The sequence below is a fragment of the Ostrinia furnacalis genome, unplaced genomic scaffold (genome assembly GCF_004193835.3).
Source record: "Ostrinia furnacalis isolate ACB-3 unplaced genomic scaffold, ASM419383v2 OfSCF1176, whole genome shotgun sequence".
Classification (NCBI taxonomy): Eukaryota; Metazoa; Arthropoda; class Insecta; order Lepidoptera; family Crambidae; genus Ostrinia; species Ostrinia furnacalis.
In genome coordinates, this window is record NW_021131415.1 from 104,633 (window position 1) to 126,520 (window position 21,888).

The 21,888-nt window shown below is 39.1% G+C and overlaps 1 protein-coding gene across 1 annotated transcript in view; it reads right to left on the reverse strand.

Annotated features, from left to right (window-relative positions):
* Positions 1–8,540: 8,540 nt before the first annotated feature.
* LOC114351780 (laminin subunit alpha-1-like) overlaps positions 8,541–21,888 on the reverse strand; it is a 51,330-nt gene continuing 37,982 nt past the window's right edge. The window contains exons 2-4 of the mRNA XM_028303100.1: positions 13,158–13,338; positions 11,254–11,416; positions 8,541–8,564 (exon numbers count right to left, since the gene is read on the reverse strand). Of these exons, the coding sequence (XP_028158901.1) occupies positions 8,541–8,564; positions 11,254–11,416; positions 13,158–13,338 (368 nt within the window). The remainder of the gene's footprint in view (positions 8,565–11,253; positions 11,417–13,157; positions 13,339–21,888) is intronic.

The following is a 21,888-nucleotide window of genomic DNA, read 5'->3' on the forward strand; positions in this document are numbered from 1 at the left end:
CGCCTTCTGTTATTCAGCGTGACGGGTGACAACTTGTTTGGACTTTAGCGAAACATGTTCTGTGCTGTGGCAGGTTTTACGCATCTTACATTTCATAGAGTTGATTTTTTAAAATGAGGACTAAGTTGGTACATATTATCAGATAAGTACATCTGCAGGATAAAATTGTACTTGTTATTTCTTTTATGCATAACAAGGTAGCCATGTGACCGCAATCGCACCTGGTGTTAAGTGAGATGCAGTCTAGAATGGTACATAACTGCCCTGTTAATGCCTATTCACTCTTGCCTTGAAAAGGCCCAGATTATAGTGTTCAGTAAAGACAGCTAGGAAGCGAATTCCAGTCTCTAGCTGTATAAAAGAGTTATCGAAACGCTTAGTACGAGCTGGTGGGATGGTACGATAGCCTGCGTAAACTAAATAAGAACTCATATTATTTACACCCTGCCTGAGCGTCGTCGTGCATATCATAAAAATAGTGAAAAGATTTGTAAATTAGATGTAGTGATCAAGAACCACGTAAGTATACCTAGGTTAACGTTTGTTTGTACGAGTAGTAAAGATAAGACGAATAACAACAGTTTGATGCACTAACTTAACTTAAAAGTAAAAATGTAGGCTGGGTTGCACCATCTTACTTTGACTTTAAAATACGCCAGTTATCGTTATAATCACGGTTAAAGTTAGGTGGTGCAACTCAGCCTTAGTTGGGAAACCTTTAAACAAATTCTAATCTGATGCTGATCAGAATATACTCGTACTCTATTTTGTGATACAAGTATTAATAACGAGTTTCAAGTTTAGGTGAAATTGAATGGAAAATCTACCATCTTTTCACACACTCATATTAGGTTTTCTTTTCTTAATAGTTGAACTGAAAACTGGATACCTTGCTTGACCGCGCGCGGAACGTGTCACGTCAAGTTCGACTCAATACGTAACGATGGGAACAGCTTACAACTTGCCCGACTCGTCCGACTTGTTTGTTCAGAGTTATCTTGTAATAAGTAACGCTGCCACTGTCCAATACCCACTTGCGGGACGGATGAAAAGCGTCCCAGATTATGCCTGTGAAATTAGGTACCGTTTGATGGGACAAAATGGAACGTCTTGTTCAAATATTTATCTTACTAATATTATAAATGCGAAAGTTTGTATGGATGTGAACATGTTTGTTACTCTTTCACGCAAAAACTACTGAACGGATTTTGATGAAACTTTTTTATAACCCAGAATAACTTAGGCTATAATTTATGACGATCTGTGACAAACTAAATTTCACGCGGGTGAAGCCGCGGGCAAATGCTAGTTTTAAATAAAAAATTACACCATCTTTCTTCTTGTATTGTGTAAATTCCTAGATTAAAAAAACCACGATAATTACGACTTTTAGTGCTCTTTAGAGCAATAATATTTTTATTAAATTCTAAGCGAGAATATACAAAATAGAGGTAGAATAAATAAATTAAATAGAGACTCAATTATGGTCCCAAGATAGTATATCAATAAAAAAGGTCCGTAATGTCCGTGTGTGAATATTTGCACTTATTGAATTTAAATTCTTTGCGAGTAGAATTAGGAACCACAATTGCAGCAGCTTGCAAAACTGCTGGGACACTAATGCCCGTTTTCACAATCAATCTCTAAATTTTAAGTGACCCCTATGGTAAACATAACAGAGATTTGTTTTCATAGGGGTCACTTAAAATGAAGGGACGTCCCAATTTTCGTTCCTCCCCATCACTAGCAAAGGAAATGTTTGTGTTTTCTTCGGATAACGGCGTACTTGTTGACATTGTACCGGATTGGTCCAGTAGGAGGTAATTGAGACGGGATAGTTTTAAGACTGCCGCCGGGTTTAGGAGTTTGTTGTTGAGATTATGAAGGCTAAGGCCACGGGGTTGGCTTGGTGAACTTAATAATTTGGGAATAAAGTGATTTTATCAATGGAAAAATTTATCGCAGGTTGGCCGTAGCAAGGACAATCTGGTCAGGTGGGGATTCTTGGATGGCTTAAACATGGAGTGCAGGTGCGGTTTTGTTCCCCAATCGATGAAGCACCTGATGTCGTGCCCTGAGTGCCCAAGCAACTGCACTCAGGAGGATTTGATGAGTGCTGCTGACAACGCCACTCTTCTGGCGGAGTTTTGGGCTGACACTGTGTAGGTTTGTTGTCGACACGAAAAGAAGAAGAAGAATGGAAAAATTTTCACTGTCATTTTGGCATTTTTAGCGAACAACATGACCAAAGTAGCTCTACATAATGTGAAATTGATAAATTAATAATATTATTATTAAACATTTAATTAAATGTTTGAATAAATACAAAAGAATCATAGTTCGTAGAGCTGAGGCCGCTGGGGCAGAAAAGTTCTCGAGTGGCGACCACGGGCCGGAATACGTGGTGTGGGCGAGCCCCTCACTAAGTGGACCTACTGATAACTGAAAATAACTCTTATTACTATGTAAAAGTATTATTATTTTTTAAAAAGCAATCTACGTATTTATAATATCAATATCTTACTCCTAGTTAAATCTACGAGTTCAATAAATTTTGGTACAAGTTCATACACTTTCCAAGTTCGTATAAAATGATATCTACCAAAGTTAATTTCGATCTGCAATATCTTTTTATGGCCTCATTCAAAATCACCTTCAGTTGGCTTGAAGGTGAACCTATTATGATAATCCCAAAGGTTACGCCATTAATATTTAAATAAAGTGTGTTGGACCAAACTGTTTACAAACAAGGCAATTAGCGAAAGCACCTATTAAGTATTACCTTTTTATATCGCTAAGGTCACAACGCTAAAGTTAGACCTAAAGGACACACCAAATCCGGAGGATATTATTGAGAGGGGACGTTTCGCACATTCGTGCGAATCGACTACTAAGCCAATCCGGCGGCTTTGTGTGGGTTTAGTGTGTAGACTGAAGACCGCATAATGCAACTGCCATTTTTTATTTAAGACCTTTGAGAACGGAGTATTATTTTAGACATTATGGTTAATTCAAACCTGCAATATCTTATCAATATACACACTACATAGAGTACTTGAAGTGACAATGGGCAGGGCACATTGTACGCAGAACTGACGGCCAATGGGGCAGCAAGGTTCTGGAGTCGAGGCCGCGTACCGGAAAACGCAGCGTGGGACGTCCACCCACAAGGTGGACCGGCGACATCATAAAGGTAGCAGGAAATCGCTGGACGCAGGTCGCTACCAACCGGGCAACATGGAAAGCATTGGGGGACGCCTATGTTCAGCAGTGGACGTCTTATGGCTGAGATGATGATGATGATGATAGAGTTACTTTAGTTTTCCACTTTGTTTATTCACAAGGACAAGTATCGAAACCATACTCTATAAGTTGAATCAAATTTTCTAGGTTCTCATGAGTAATATAAGTTTCTAACTTATAGAATGGCGACCTAAATTGGCAGACCGTGTCGCAGTTTAGAGACTTGCAAAAAGAGAAAGGTGACTTTTGTTTTAGTTTGAAATTGATAAGTGAAAACAAATACATACACCAGACTTATTTTAGCCTTCTGAGAATTACGAAAATACTCGATGTAGGTGGGTGCGTGAGATAAAATTATATTGGGCTAAGTTTACCTTTTCAAGTGAATTTTACATTGTGAGCTAGACACTGAAATATCATCATCCTTTATGCTCGTATAAATAGAATTTACCTGCGTTGCTGTTTTCAATGTCAGTATGTTTTTATTTAGCAACCGCAAAAACTTTATATGGGTATTGTTAACTTAATGAAGGTTCTTTCAAATATTTGAAAATTTGCAAGGAAGACACTGCTCTTCAGCAGTTATCAGTTTACCTAATGAATGTTTTGGGTTAAATACACACACTGCAAGATTTCCTTTTTGGAAACTAGATGGCGTTATCTTGAGTTGCTACATCGCAGTAGCAAAGTATTCTTTCGATAGGTCAGGTAAATCTCAACCTTTTTAAAATTTCTCTCTCAGCATGTGTTTAGACTGCGTTTACATTTCCAAAGTAAGACGTAAAATCAATGCTGTCTATTCGGCGCTCACAGTACATGGGTCAGTTTGCAAACAGCTATTCGATTCCAGACTCGATCAATGGCCGCTCGTGTGCCGGCCATTGTGAAGATTCTCATTTGGTTATGAATACGCTTGTCTGTGATGCCGAAATAACTTTGTTACGAGCGAAGTGTACATTAGGGATCTGTATATCATTTTTCCTTAAGATCCATTGTACAGGAATATACATATAGAGCTCACAATGAATGAATCTGTGTTAACTGTCTAATACGAATGTGGTTTGGGATGGGGTGGTTTATGAATGTGTTATTTTATTATTTAAATTTTTTTTCCATGCCATCCTTTTCTACAAGCATTTACTTGGATTTTAACTATTTTAAAAATTGTGTTTTGGTATTGTTTAATTCGTAAAAAACAAAAATGTAGATTAATATCTTGGAACCCCATTCTATTTAGAGGACCTCTCTATTTATTTTTCATTTTGCAGAGGCCCCATCAATCGACCCAGAAAGTTTTTGTATCATTAGATTTATCATACTTTTGTGGTTGCTCCTTATGTCTGTAATTCAGGAAATGTCTTTGTTCGAAGAAGAAATCAACAGTATTAAATACTTAAAATAGTTAAGATTAGGGCTTCCTTAACTTTTTTCTATGACGCCCTTGATAATGTGCCATATTTCGCCCCAAAGCATCGCGACACATAGCCTTGGAAAGCCCTGTATAACTAAGATGCGCGTAAATTTTTATCGAGGCAATTTATCGATTTTTCTCGAATAATGATTGTCGTCTAAAACTTTAACATAATCAATAAGTTTTTATCACAGCGCGTTCTAGCCCGGCTGGAATGGATACAGAAAAAATCTAAATTCCCGTTGTTCAGGTCGACGCAACGACAGCAGGTGATGTTGGTTTAAGCTTTGTCCATGTTTTTTTTTATCCGCGACTCCACTCGTGTGGATTTCAGTTTGTACAGAAAGAAATAGTTTGTTACTAACGTTTGAAAAATTGTTTCCTATGATAAAAATATGTATCTATGAATTCGAGAAGGTTTGAAAATATCTTGTTCTATCGTATGGGCTAAAATGCCTAAGGTAGGTATACAAGGTTTCGTACGGAGCCCATAATGTTCTATAATATTTTTAAGTTTACCTAAATTATTGAGTACTTACATAATTTAATCGTATCAGTTTGATGCTAGCTTGAAACGTCACATCTAAAATAAAAACATCATAATAATTAGAAACATAATGCATTTCAGGCTTGTGTATTCTAGAAATAGAATCCACCCATCCATGGAATTCTAGTAATATAAGCTTACTAAATTCTTATTCTTATTTCTCATCTTAGAACATTTCCTCTCCAATACCAATGAATTAATATTGGTTGCAGTTGGTAATTTGCTGGAGTTTTTCTCGGAAACATTGAAAACGAATAAACATCAAATAATTGATAAATGAAGTGTTAGAGGCCATGATTCTATTGTTTCGTTTCCCATAATGCTGGTTTCCGAGAATTTTCCCCGAGGTTTGCAAATATTTTTCTACAGCTTTTCATTCGTATTTGGAAATATAGGATTTTTTAATTGGCACTCAAAACAATGACCTGTCACATAAATCGTTCAGCGCCTATCGCATTTTATAAAATCAAAAATTCGCACGTTTAGTAAAGTACTNAAAATAATAACGCTTCATTTTTACATGTGAAGTAATATCTACAATGTAGGTAAATATGAAGGTACATTTTAACACTGATTGTGTGGCATTTTATGTGCATGTAATAAGGGAGATTTTCTAACAAAAACAGGTTGATGTAGCTGTGCTCAACAGCGTTTGTAGTTATGTTTATCTTCAAGATATTGAGGCAATAAACTTCAGAGGTAAATAATATTGAACTTACTCTATCAGGTACGTACAGTCAGTCTCGAGAATGTCTAATGTATGTTTTAGATATAAGATTGATACGAAAAAGCTTGAAACATGGTTTAAAATCTGTAAGTGGGCTATTATGTGCATTTTTATATCAGTTTATTATGTTAACCTACGGTAACAAATATTTATTGATAAGGACTATTATTCTAGCTGTCATCAGTTAGCGCCACTGTAACGTAAGAGTCTCTTGCTAGTGGCTAAGATGGTGGTGCCAACTGGTGACCACTGAAGGCAGGAGGATAAATACATTTGCGTCTCTATACATTGATAGAGTAAGGCCCCGTCTCTAGATAGTGGCGTCTACTGGCGAGCACTGAATAAAACCACTTCTAGAGGACCAACGCTTTTGCACTAATTAAGATGGCATCTCTCTAGAGTAAACGTACAATCACACATGATTATTACTAGCATGAAAAAGCGGCCTACGTCCTGCTGTGCGTAGTTATTAGTGGCAATGGGCAGGGCACATGTACGCAGAACTGATGGCCGATGGGGCAGCAAAAATGCACAAGGTGGACCGACGACATCATAAAGGTAGTGTGTGGCGAAACATTTCTAAATAATAGATCGAGGTGTCAAAGCACGCTTGTTTTGAGCATGCTAATAAGCATGACATTTTATGAACATGTGTAACTCTACCTGAAAACCCTGTCACTCGCCAGTGACGCCAACTGTTAAGCACAAAAACTATAACCCTTACTTAATAACATACACTCGACAAAACACGACAAAAGTCGAACCATTTAACCAAGTTCGACTGTACTGCTACCGCAAGTACGCAATATCACTCCGATATTTGTATTGGCCAATGAATTACGATTGGTTGAGGTTGAATATTAAATTTTCCTCCATTATGTGGGCATATTGTGACGCGTATACATAATATAATAAGATTTACGACAGTGGAAAAGTTTATATTATTTTCTCATAAAAATACTTTTAACAATAACTTATCCATCACAGCTAAAAAGAATTTAAACTGAATGATTAAATATACAGGTTGTCCCAAAAAGGAGTTATAAGCCGGAGCCCAGAGAGGTAGAGCATTACTAGGGCTATCCAAATCAGCCCCATGTAATTATGATCCGCGATTTTGATAGTTTTCGAATTATGATTGTTTTAAATTTCTGTGCTTGGACACTTTTTTGGTCACTGTGGCGCGAATAGTCAAGTTACATGCCTGATTTTTTATTGTTATTAGATGAATACTAGGCCTAGCTGACGCAGAAGTATTTACATCCATAACACAAATGTAAACTAAAATATAACTCGAAAACTATCAAAAGGCTTCGGCTTGACATTACTTTTTGGGACAACCTGTATAAATAAAAGTACTTTCCCATATTTACGTAATTTTTTTTTGCTATTTGGATTCTATGGTCGTATTCTACACTTTAATCCGGGATTATATCCAAGGCTAGACTGAAAAACATTTACAGGGCAGATACTTGTATGTATCATCCTAGACTGCATCTCAATTAACACTAGGTGCGATTGCGGTCAAATACCTGTCTTGTTATGCATAAAAAAAACATTTTGTTGAAATATAAAATTATTGTTTTAAAATTATCAAACTACCGTGCAGTGAAATCGTCCGTCTGACGTCTAAACTATCGAATATTGTAATACTCACAAGTAACAATCGAGCAAAAATTTGTTAAACTACGATTCGGGACTAACATAGATTGATTTACATTTCAAAACTCTACTATTGTTTCCAACAGTATCAAATGGGTGGGTCTGCAGGACCCAAAGTCTAAATCTCATGATACGAATGCAGGTTTCACATGCAGATCTGTGTTGAACGTATACCGTTAGGTGCGATGCACACTAGACTAATATGAACTACGAGGGATTTATGTTTTGGAAAAGAACCTCTAGAGATATTACTATGCTGATTCAGAATACACTTTGTGCCCTTTGAAAAAAGAACTGATTGAATTGTCACTAAAAATAAAATGCAACAAGGAAACTTCAGTAATATTTATGGACCACTTCTATTGTATTTGATTTGCATATTGCCCATACTTTAGGTGGACCACCGGCAAGAAAAAGTGCCTGTAGCCCACCGAACTAAGGCAGGTGGACCGCGAACGAACACTGATAAGAAAATAATGAAGTGCAGTCCTTTACCGCCACTCTCTCACACGCCATCTCCCACCAAAAATAGTAAAAATGATCTCTTATTTATTTTGAGCTATCTTCGTAAGATCCATGATTCACCATGCAGCGGGGTATAATATTAGGTATATTGCGATACTTACAAAAATTGTGCACATAAAAACCATCATTTTAAGTTTCTATTTTGCGCCTAAGAATACTCTCTCAGTATGTCCAAGCTTAGTCCAAGATATCGCAGCATCGCAGTCCAGTGCAAAGCGCTTTGTGCATCACGGACGTCATTCGATTTGGACGTGTCACGGACGCGATGCCGGAATACAAACGTATTTTATTGTGCGACTTTGGAGTTTGGACATAGGTGGCGCTGTGTGCTACGTGATACGGACACGTCATTACTTTACCTGCATTTCATTTGCACTATTATGTTTTCAAAGCAGTGGTTAAATCGTCTAAAAATAGTATAAATCTTAGGTTAGGTTTCCTTGCGGTTGCTGGAAATTGAGTATTTTATTTAGGTAGTACTGAGAAAAGGCCCGAGGAAAATAATACATATTGCTTTGTTGTACAAGTACCTATACTATGCCTACAAGTGTAATTATTTGTCGCTTTATTTTTAGTCAACATGTCAGGGGCATACCTATTTTTGTTATGTATTTTAATTACAGATTTTCCTATTAGCAATAGCAAACACATTTTAATGAAATGAATAAGTAAATATTGTTCAACACTCAAATCAATTACCTAGCATCACGGTCCATCAATAATCAGACGTCTACCATCCCTTAACCCTTGGTGAAAGCCCGTGCCAAAATATTTCACGGTCGAAATTTAAGGCGATTAGTGTCCTCANATACACTTATCTGTCGACTTAATTTAATACTATTTTACTTAAGAAAGTTTGTTTATTTCCATTTGATAAACATGATTCTCAACCTTTCTCACTTAGGAGAACGCTCCCGGGAACGCTCCCGAGAATATTCTCAGTTGAGAGAGCGTTCTCGGGAACGGCACATCAATAGGCATGATGGACGGCGTCCGCGCCGCTTATAAACCAATAGAGCTGTCAGTTCATGATTTGTTTGGCTATTAAGGGTTTAATCGTTCCCATTATGGACGTGTCCCGAATTCTTTTATTCAATACATTTTGACCATTTCATCCAATTGTGAGATGCCACTCTTCCTTTTGTTTATTGGGTATACTTATTTAGAGTTTGACACAAGATATTTATAAAATCAGTGTTCCTTAATCATCATTTATTAAGCAGTTCCCTAATCCAAAATTGTTTTACTCCAAGATCTAGGCCCAGACCACCGATTTTTATAGGCCGATATTTTAGTCAGGTTGTAAGTGAGTATGGGCATATATGAAAGTGCTCATTACACCGATTGATTCTTCATACAAATTAAAATCAGGCCCAACTATCGGCCGACTAAAAATCGGTGCTCTGGCTTAATTTATAAAAATCATTTGCATGTTTATTTCTTACTTGAATACTTAGTATAGTTTCAATTCCACAAATTAATTCTAAATGTATTTAACTATGACATTTTAAAGATTTATGGTTATAAAACCACACGGCGCCAAACGGCCCTTGTCACTGACAAGCCCTAGAGCAAACTATTTCTGTAGTCCCAAAGATATTTGGATTGCCACTTTATCAATTATTCGAGTCGAAACTTGAGTAATTCTCGCGCACGCGCCGCTTGCGCCAGCGCATAACGCGGGAGCGAGGATTATGGCGCACGACGCGATCTAGGACGTATTTGTAAACAGATCTAGCTATGAACAGGTACAATTTTGACAATTTAAATAGAAAGACACGGGTCTTAACGCGACATTTCTTTATTTACAATCTTTCTATTTAAGTCGAAATGGAACGCGAAAGTTTAAAATCCTATAATTTTGTCAATTGTTTTATTAGGTAGGTACTTTTGTAATTAAAAAAAATAAAAAACTATTTTTGCACCTGAAATATAACTTGTTTGTAAGGACCTACAAGGTGTTGTGAATGGAAATAATGTGAATGACTGTTGATAAATAGTTATGAAATGAAATTGTAGCAAAATAGTGTAAATTGAGTGTTATCACAATGAAGGACGTTACTTAGGTCGGGCAAAGTCCGATTCACGGTCGATAAAAATATAATTTTTGCATCGCATCAGAACAGAAGTGATTGCAAATATTATGCGCATGAGTCACTGATAATATTATTATGACGTTACGTTACAGAAGAAACTTGATCATAGCAACTGCTTACTGACATTCGACCATATTGAAAAAGAAGATACAATAGCTCAAGGTATCGACAACGGACTACTGATTCGGGGGTCACTATGGTTCGATCCCTGTCAACCGCTGGAGTCCAGCTTACCACAATAGTCCAGCCGCTAGACTATTGTAGTAAGCTGGACTGCTTTAAGAACATCTTTAATTTAATTAGTTTAACTGGAGAGGTCAAAAGGAATATTAGTAGACCAAAAATACTAGATTTAAAATTTAAAAAAAAATCCTTACTGATAACTAACTTTCTATTGCTACAATAGGTACGCGTTATAACTGCGGGCCTTCGTCGCAAGACCTGCCGCAGTTCCATTACCATAAATATGGGGCCGGCAGTCACACTGTTGGTGCGCTGGTTACGGGCTCAATTAGTAATTTAGATTCGTTTGCATACTACAATCTAACATTATTTAGTTGCACTAATCTGCCACGATTGTGGACAAATGTGACAGGATAAGTGCTGAGTAAAATCAATAGCTATGAACGTAACGAGGTGTTTGCTAGAAGATATAAGAAAACATCACGAGTTTATAATTTATTACATATCCTATAGAACGATAGGTGCTTTTAGAAGTCTCAAAGATTTTAAAGGTTCTCGCATGGAATAGAAAAATATTGAAACTTTCGACGGGTTCATACATTGTCTAAGTAGCTGAGGAGCAGCTGCCCGGCAAGCGAAAGGCCGGTTCGATTCCCGCTGTAAGCAGTTCGTTTTTTTTAAGTTATTTAAAAATACTAACACAGAGAGAGTTTAGAATAAGCCGCTCTCTGTCTGACCTAACCTAACCACAGAGGCATTCAAGTAAAGCTGCTACGTATGAGATTGTCAAACGCTTAAAGTTTAAAGATATACCTGCAGACTTCTCTAACAATGGATTGCTAATAATAAAATTACTCACATCAGGCAGCGTGGCGACGAGCTCCACATTTCCGTAGTCCCCCTCAGCGAGGGTAGGGCTCTGCCACCACGTGGATGGGTCGCCGTCGACCGCGTGCGCCGCCGGGTGCCGCCGAGACTCCGGCCCGTCAGACCCCTCGCACACATCGCAGACTACGCCTCGTCTGGGGGAAGGTAGTCAGGTTTAAAGTGGAATATCATCACCAACCTACCTCACAATCTTCTACGATTTGACTAGAAGGAGAGTACAGTACCTAGCACCCGTAGTGTAGGTACATTCAACATAATAATTTGGCTAAGATTTTGTCTTTAAGTCTGGTATAATTTATTAGACAAAACAGCTTTCTCCGTAATCTTCTGTGTCACAACAATAATGCAGCGATAATGCTAAAGTAATCGGAGATTATTAATTAGTCGGAAATCCGGGATAAAGCTTACCACTATCTGATTGTTTAATCTGCAATTATCAATTTTGTTGCACTTTACCTAAACAATAAATAAGACAGATAAAATTGCTAGACTGAATATTTAACAATTTATCCAAAACCAACAATTACAAAACAAAAGGTTCTTCAAAAAAACACTTCATTCCAATTGTGAATTAATTTTCATTTGGCTGTATACTATAGATACACATAAACACGGGGTAGCGCACCGACGAGATGGTCAGATGCGGTAAGGAAGACAGTGGGCGGAAGTTTTTAACCGCCTCTGTGGTCTAGTGTAAAACCACCTGCTTCAGACGCAGAGGTCCCGGGTTCGATTCCCAGTGGGGGCAGATTTTTCTGTTCGGTTTGGTTGGTGGTAGGGCTTGTTCCACCATCTTACCTAAATCTGTCACCATAACAACAATGTTAACAGCATTGTTGTGTTCCGGCAATTAGAGGTAAGATAGCCAATTCCTCGTGGTTGAAGATTCCGGGTGAAGCTCGCTTCCACCTTCGGCCTGATTATGAGGTGAGACTTACCATCAGATGAGATATAGGCCAAGAGCTTCCTCGTTGTGGATAAAAAAAATGCATCGTGCGATTCACACAGCTTGTGACCGTAGTCTGTGGAGAAAAAAACCTGCATATGGTCGCGTTCCTCATCAGTGAGGGACCGAGGAAGATACGGTTTGTAGACATTCGACATACTTGCTAGGCGTGTTTCTGCAGAACTCCTCGGCACCACTGCCACCGCACGTGGCGTTTGCTGACACGCGAGAGTAAGGCGCCACATCCAGCGGCGCGGGCAGCAGGCCTAAAGGCTCGCTGTCACTGGCTGCTAGCAACTTGCCCACGGTGGTGCCGCTGAGACAAGCAATTCTCGACCTTTCATATTATACGGTGTTCGTATCATTCAGACATACTTGCCAGGCGTGTCCCTGCAGAACTCCTCGGCGCCGGCGCCGCCGCACGTGGTGTTTGCGGCGACTCGCGCGTAAGGCGCCACATCCAGCGGCGTGGGCAGCAGGCCTGAAGGCTCGCTGTTACTGGCTGCTAGCACCTCGCCCACTGTGTGCCGCTGAGACTAGCAGCGCTCGACCTCATAGCATACTGTGTTTGTAGCATTCAGACATACTTGCCAGACGTGTCCCTGCAGAACTCCTCGGCACCACCGCCGCCGCACGTGGCGTTTGTGGTGACGCAGCGACTGGCTGCCAGAAGCTCACCTTACTGTGTGTGCCGCTGAGACTAGCAGCACTCGACCTCATATTACACGGTGTTTGTATCACTCAGACATACTTGCCAGGCGTATCCTTGCAAAATTCCTCTGCGCCGGCGCACGTGGCGTTTGCGGCGACGCGCGCGTAAGGCGTTACGTCGAGCAGCGCCTGGCTGCTAGAAGCTCACCTGCTGTGTGCCGCTGAGACCAGCAGCGCTCGATTTCATATTATACGGTGTTCGTATCATTCAGACATACTTGCCAGGCGTGTCCCTGCAGAACTCCTCTGCGCCGGCGCCGCCGCACGTGGCGTTTGCTGACACGCGAGCATAAGGCGCCACATCCAGCGGCGCGGGCAGCAGACCCAATGGCTCGCTGTCGCTGGCTGCTAGCACTTCGCCCACTGTGGTGCCGCTCAGCCGGTCTAGCAGCGCTCGACCTGGGGAAAAGGAACTGTATTAATAAAAGCCAGAAAGTAAGATTCAACCCATTGTCATTGCGACTGTAGCTATCTTTCACCCACGACACTAGACTGTGGGAAAACGGCCAGGTGGACATGGTGAATGGTTCCTTGTTAAATACAGAAGCATAAAAAGGTAGAATTCCAAAACGAAGAAAGTACTAACTATTGCTCTTTACTATCTCTAGTAGAGGGAAGGTCGTAACATGATTGTCAAAAAATATACAGGGTGGAATTTTGTAATGCCACCTGGAGGGAAAGTACTCTTAATACTGTAGATAGAAAATTTTACTCAAAGAAAACATTACTTCATTTTTTAAAAGAAAGAGAACTGCATTCAAAGATTTCCGAATTTTTTTCGAAAATTTACCACCATAGCATACAATTTTCTGTAGACAATTAAAATAATTTGAGATTTCATGGTTTTCCATTCATTTAATTTATTAAGTTTGAGAGAGATTTCATCCTTATACTTAATCCTAACGATCGATGCAATAAAATACAGGGTGTAATTTTTAACAGATTTTAGTTGGTTCGATTCCCGGGTGTGGCAAGCATATTTTTGAAAAATTTTCTGTCTACATTATTAAGAGTACTTTCCCTCCAGGTGGCATTTCAAAATTCCACCCTGTATAGATTAAAAAACACAATTACTAAGAAATTGACCCTAAAATCCGTGGAATCGACATGTGTGGTCAACCTGAAAGTATCCATTGAAACGACAATTTTTCACATCAATTAGGCTCAGACGTTTAAAAGCAGTAAATTTGCTGAGGCTTAAAAGAAACTAATTAACTAAAGGCTGATTAACGACTCACACGAGAGATCAAGTGAGCATTAAAGTCCGGTAAAACCAAATAAGCATCTACCTACGTAAAATAATGTAATCGTATACGTTTATGTGTATTGACAGATTTCGAAAATAATATAAGAGGATACAGCGAAATTAAGTAATGATTTTAAGTCCATGGGTCTTAAAACTAATTTGTATTCTGTTGCTGTACCTAAATAAATAAATAAATAAGGTTCGGCCAAACCAACGCGATCAAACGCGATCAGCTTGCCGGCGTGCAGCGATGGCGACCAGACTTAAATGCATTGATCGCCATCACTGCACGCCGGCTGATCGGGTGTGATCGCGTTGGTTTGACCGAACCTTTAGTCCTATTTGTCGATTACAATGTGAAAACCTTAACTAAAGCTTGACATGAGGAGAACGCACGCAATATAAAGTATTCACAGAGTTCTACTGGTTCTACAAATAGGTAGATGTTGATCTCAATGGCGGAAATTAACAGCTTGTCAATAAATGTTAACAGCCAATCCACAGGAAAAGATAACACGACGCGACAAGACCCTAATTAAGTATTATTGCCGAGAGAGACATCTAATTTGCGTGTACCTGCATAAATGACTAGTTTTCCATGCCTGGGCACGGCTGTTTCATAGCAATTAGGTAAAGGGACGCATGCGTTGATAGGACGTCCCGTAACATAACTCTCGGCTTTCTAAGGGCCGCTTAAACCGCTTAATGCGCAGTGCCAGGTTTGCGTCGGCATGTGTGTGAATCACGGTCTTGGGCTTAGTGTACACTTCCTTATCCAAATGGTGGTTACCTAAAATAGGTATCTTCCATAGGTTAAGTAAAGGTTCCTGACTGTCTATTATGATTTCCTTGCCTCTAGAAAATGCACCATTTAGAGATTTCGATTCGATGAAATAATACTACTGTTTTGTACGAGGAAATGTAATAAGAGCAATCACGACATCCAGATCAAATGTAACAAGCATTTGACTCATGATGGAAGAGATCTTGGAAATAGGTATTTCTTGCAGTAACGAAACGGCCAAGGGACTTAATTTGACTTGATGATACTGGGACTTCATAGAACCAGAATAGCCGCTCAACGCAAAAAAAAATATTTAGAGTTTGTGAAGTTGCAATGTTAAAAACATGGCTCTATACGAGATTTGATGACATACGTTCTCCTCATGGTAACATTTTATGTGAAAATGTTTTTGGTGAGATTAATTTATACAACTTAAACCATGTGCACACAGCCTTGATCCGCGTAGACGTACATCAACAGCTTGCCATCTGGCCGCTCTTCACATCCGATAGGTTTATTAATTTGTATGCCTTCATTATGGCGGTGGGAATGTGGGGACGCGCGTATGAATAAATTCTGTAAGCGCGGTTTATGAATGTTTGTGGTGGGTATTGTGCAGTAATAAAGGGCAGGGAGCTTTATGACGCTGAGGTGAGACGGGCTGAATAGTGAAATTCAACTAGCACAAGCTTTCTGAAGGTAGTTCTGAGCTGCTATTTATATATGAATTCAAAGTTATCCCAACTAATATTATAAATGCGAAAGTAACTCTGTCTGTCTGTCTGTATGTCTGTTACGCTTTCCCGCTTAAACCTCACAACCGATTTTGATGAAATTTGGCATAGAGATAGTTTGAGTCCCGGGAAAGAACATAGGATAGTTTTTATCCCGGTTTTTGAAACAGGGACGCGCGCGATAAAGTTTTTCTGTGACAGACCAAAATCCACGCGGGCGAAGCCGCGGGCGGAAAGCTAGTGTGCAATAAAGGCATAAACACCACCCATATGGAAACAAATTAGGTAAGGAGCTACTTCATTATGTGGCCTCATATGCCTGGAAAGTTTAAATACTAGTAACCTAAGACGCATTAGCGATTGACTAAAGGAAATAATGCTGCTCTCGATCAGTTGCAAAATAGAATTGAATGATCTAGTGAACGTGACGAAGTGACATTTTGATCCTCTCAAGTTTCTATTTTTACCGTGGAATTTGAACCAAATGTGTGTATAAATTCTCAACTTTACGGCACCTTGTTATGAGCTCGTGTAGTATTTCAGCTAGCAAGTAATTCCAAGTCATTCTGCTAGCAGACTAGCTCCGGTGTTTATTGCAAGCAAATGTAAGGCACGCACAGTTTTAAATAGCTAAATGTAAGTACGAACGTAAGTTAATGCTTCCAGAAGTCTGCAAGTGAAAGCGTTCTGGATTCACAATAGGTGTTACATTATAATAAAAATGTCAGTTTGTTGGTTTGAAAATTCTTCACAGTTTTGGTCCTGAAAGAATTGACGTGGTTCAATATTTAACACGTTGTTAATTTTATCACTTGAAGTGTTTAATTAAATACTTTCCCATAGTTACAATTTTAGGAGACGTTCCTAAAGATGAATTCATGAATAAATAAGACTCATAATTATGTATTTTTAACCTTCTCGTTTTTTTTACTACTTGAAGTATTTTTGAGCGTTACGACATCAGCATCGATCCCATATTCCCATCGAAATGAATCGCCTAATAAACTAAGTATACATCTTAGATTTCCGGTGAACTTGGGGTCAAATCAACCCAACAAAATGGTTGGTTTGGTAAAATACCACACATAGTTTCCCACTTCAGCGTCAGCCATCTTTGGAGACTCGAAAGTGCGTTAATGAAACGTTTAATTAAGTAAACAAGCCTCTATCTACTCGTATTCATTAACCGGTCCCTGATACCATGTTATTAATACCTTTTGTTTAGTTAGACTATGAAGATGTGTGGCCCAAAAACTAACCTTTACGCAATAGCTAGAAGGCCTTAGAATCAGGATTTCGGGTTTGTATGAAATTTTAGTTCTCAAATGGTACTTATCTTCGCTTACTCTTTCTTTCAGCACCCATGTGCAAACGCGGTCCCATTTTTCAGACTCCTCAGTTCCTCAGCCCTGACTAAGAATAGGTTTCTAAACGTAAACTTACAATCATGTGAATCATCGCGCGCAAAAATATTAGAATTTATTAATATTTCCGCATTTTTTACTTTGCTTCCTGTCTTCCGAAAACCCTTTACTTAGTTAAGTTAACTGTATTAGACATCCCGACTTTTAGTCGGCTGATAGTTTGGTCGGGCTGTAAATCAGTATGAACGGGCATGGAAGTGCGCACATTACACCGATTAGATATCGGGCGATTTCTCATAAAAATTTGAAGCTGAATTATCGGTCGACTAAAACTCTATAGTCTTAATGTAAGCCTGTGTTATGAATACGGGCTGGAGGCCACCGCGGCCGTGGGACGATGGGAGCTGGTCGCAATTAGACGCATTCCTGCTTTCGGGAATACCTTGGCTTTCCGGAATACTTTAGGCCCTTAAAATTTTCTGTTTTAAGAAATAAAAGTTTTCTAGAATAAGCGAATACAAGTAACTGTTAATTTTATTCGAATTTCGAGGTTGGCAGTAACTCAGTAAGTATGCACAGAATCAAACCACTCATCAATAAAACAGTGTAAGTTATTATTAGGCAAGGAATGCTCTCGCTGGCTCACCTTATTCCGAGACCGATAGAAAAGCGAAACACTTGGAATATCCAAACTTAACAATAGAAATTATCACCGTAGGTACTCTACATTATGTTCTGACAATTAAGTCTTGTTGCAAAATCGCAACTAAGTATTATTATGAGATCTATATTGTACTTAATGTAAAGTCATCAGTACTTAAAACTTCTGTGCGTCGAGTCGTCGACTCACACTTGGAATTTTTTGTTTGAACACGAAGGTTCTTAATTAAAACCTCAAGCCTCCCATACGGCTAATAACTTCGTGGCTACTGGCTAAATACACCATTTGTATGGAGATGATGTAGACGATATGATTAATTTTGGAATTAATAACCCCTTAGCGCTAACGACCGTCGTTAAGGACGGGTTTTATAAAGTCATTTATTCCAAATTGTCAGCCATTGGAACATAATCATAAAGCATCCTTTACTTTCTACTATCTTGCCCTTCGTTAATAACGAATCTTAGATGCCCAATCATGATCGTGATTAGAAATTTAATAATGCCTGTGACCGATGCAGAGATTGATGGCCAACTTAAAGGATAATGATCAAGAGACTGGAAAATTCGATGCTAACGAACGCGATCCAGAACAGGTTGACAAGCCTACACCTAATATGGGAAGAATTTCAGGAAATTAAGGCTTTTTGAACTATATAATTAGTAACAACTGAAGTGAGGTTCTTGAAGCACAAGCACAGATATGCGGAGCAAACACATGAGGCAAATTACAGCTTACTTGCTCTCAGTCTCAGGCTCAAGTTTAAAGACTCAAAAGTTTATCAAAATTAATCCTACTTAATATTATGAATGCGAAAGTTTGGATGTCTGGATGTCAGGATGTCTGGATGTTTGTTACTCTTTTACGCAAAAACTACTGAACGGATTTTGATGAAACTTTACAGTATTATTGTTTATAACCCAGAATAACACATAGGTAGGCTATAATTTATGACGATATGTGACAAACTAAATTTCACGCGGTTGAAGCCGCGGGCAAAAGCTAGTGGGCTAATAAATCCTTCCGCCGGAAATCAAAGAAAGGCTTTATTAATTTACTTAAATCATTTGAATAATGATTAAATCATGGTATTGGGTACAATACTGACGTTTGACCGGTACATTCGTACATAATTTAACCACAATGGTCCTAGCACAACTATTGAAAGTGTTCGGTCGGCACCTGCGCCGGCGCCGGTCACGACGCGACCGGCAATAATAGTTAGTTTCGTTGGCGGCTTGGAAGGAAGGAATCTATTAAGTATACTCAAGCGATCTTTATATTGAATGCAACTAAGCAACAGGAAATAAAGGTACCTCAAAAGGGAATAAATTGTATTTTGAACTTTGAAGCGTGTAGGACATTAATAACCTCCTCCTTTTTTGAAGTCGGTTAAAAAATGAGAGTAACTTTAGCGGTGACTATGGCGATAACCGGTGCTTTTTGTATGGAGTTTGACAACTTTTTGACGTTTTCAAAGTCAAATTAACCCTAAGTCATGCTTGCGAGCTAAGGGTTTCGTACTGACCATTTAAAAAAATGTTATAGGTACCTAAAATAACTTTTCAGTCTGTTTTTGGAAAATATATAAATAATTTCACTTACTACTGGTAGAGTCAAATTCCCGCTAAAATCCAAGAAGTCGCCCAAGTAGGTATCCAGCACACCTAATTGAAATAAATTTGTCCCTTCGTACGCGTAGGTGTGTTTTATGGAGTAATAAATTGCGTGACAAAGCAATTTAGTGCCGGACAACAATCGGACGCTAGATAAACTAGAAGGTATTGGACAACAACTGGAGATTTTGCTAAGACTATCTGAATAGGACTGAAGTCTCTACATCTAGGATTGGCTTTTAAACATCTTGAACACCACTCATATCTGTATAGGCCACATCATGAAATGAGCTAGCTTTTCTTTTTAGATGTGCTAATCTTTTACAACAACTATGCATGCAAAATATTCATTCGTTTTAATCGTTCGTGCAAAATTAAATTCACTCACAATTTACTCGCTCAATTAAAACATAAATGAAAATGTAATCAACTAAAATCAAAATGAATATTTTCCAAAAGCATTTTGCCTTAGTCTCTTTGCACACGAGCTGCTGCAGCGCCTGAACGATCTCTCAAAGTGGACAGGCTAAAGAGGATTATGAAGACGATCCATGGATGATATACTACGAGTATTTTTAGAGCAGTTCTATAGATCAAGGACAGTTGCTTATTGTCACATCAATCACGATTCTTCTGTCATTTCCACTGCACTGCAGTGCTCAGCTCTGTTTACCCAATGCAGCGCAAAATAAGTATCATGTATATTTTTTACTATTTTACTTTACTACCTAATATTATAAAGCTAAAGAGCTTGTTTGGTTGAACGCGCTAATTTCAGGAACTTTTGGGCCAAAATGAATAATCCTTTTTGTGTTGGTTACCCCATATACCGAGGATAGCTATCCATCACGCTTCGACCAATAGGAGCAGAGCATCAACGAAAAATGTTGCGAAAATGGGAAAAATATTCACACTATTTTCACGCGTACGAAGTCGTGAGCGTAGCTAGTTAATTACATGGTGCAGTGAAGTCGCATCGTACCGTGTACGTCGGCCCTTACCGAGGCGTTACCGCGTTGTTCACTCGGTGGCAGGACCCCTATTATGGACCACCGGGGTGCAATTTGACCGGACTTGATTGATTGAGGTGTTAATGCCGATGTTATTATGTTGTTTAGCTGTCCGGGGTAATAACAGGCTGCAGAATACGGAGGAGCGTAAGAAATGCTGAAGATTTTTAAATGAAATCCTAGTTCTGTTATGTCATCACTGAAGAAGTACACGATTGTATTGTAAGCGGTAAGGTCAATTGGCAATTTCACAGTCGATTGATTGCGTTTCTAGTCGCAAAAATATAAACAATGGCTCTGGTAATATTATGTCGTTAGGGTTACTACCCATGATCATATTGATCCCACCTAAATATTCAAACCGCTTGAACTTCGAATACCTCTTTTCGATACAACAAAATTTACCCGCCTTCCTAAAATGCGATATTACGCCCGTATTCACAAACATTACTATGAGGTCTCACAGTGCGCATGGACGCCAATCACAGAGCTTTTTAACGCTGTGCGTTCGATTTGCTGCTTCACATAAACAAGCATCGTTTGTGAATACGGATGTTAGAACCGAATCTGTGCAAGCTCACACCTCGCGACAGCTGTCAAACTGACAGATCAGTAGCTAAACTGGGCCTGCCTGTGTGGTCCGAGCGGTCATGCGCGGGCGCATGCTCTCTGGACTTTGACCCTACGGCCACACTTCACTGTGTACGGACGACAGCACGTCAAGTTAATCACTGTGGCTTCTTATTTCCTTAGGAATAGAGGCGATTTTCTAACAAAAATGTATAGATGTGCTGCGTCTGTACCTTTACCATTGTTAGACAGCTCTTGTACTTTGCGGTAGCGCGATTTGATTACGTTCCTGTGGGTTTGCGTCGTTGGCTTTTGTTTTCACAAGGCACAGGGCTCCGAACAAGTTGAATGTTTGATAAAACCCAGCATAGGGTTCCGTATTTTCTTTACATTTACATACGTAAATTTAGATTGAGAATGAGCACATTTTCAAAACTTCACGTTTAATATCTTCAGGTTAGGATAGAGATAGTTGAAGCAATAAGATATAACTACCTAGTCGTATTAAGTAAATCCACAGTATTCATGAGTACCTACAAAGGCACTACTGTGTGCTTACCATGAGTTTACGTTAGATGTGCTCGCTAGAGACTGCGTAAAAAAATGACATTAATTGTATGACATATTGTGCAGCGCCCCTAGCGGCTACTTTCAAGAAACAAAATCTTCATAGATATTTTTGACGTACTCGCTAGCGAGCACACCTAACGTAAACTCATGGTAGGTACACTGAAGTAGGTAAACTTACAGCAGCAGAGTTTACGTTAACTTTTTGCATGAAAGCCACTTTTGTCATCTTGTATGCCATTTTAGGCATTCATTCAATTGTGAGCGTTTTATATCCCCCGTGCTCAGCTAACGAGGTAAAAAGGTAAAAATGGTATTGCGCTCTTATGTGCAAAAAACATTTCTGACTTTAGCCCAGTATGTTGGTGTTTTTTCAACATAGCAAATGGACATACGT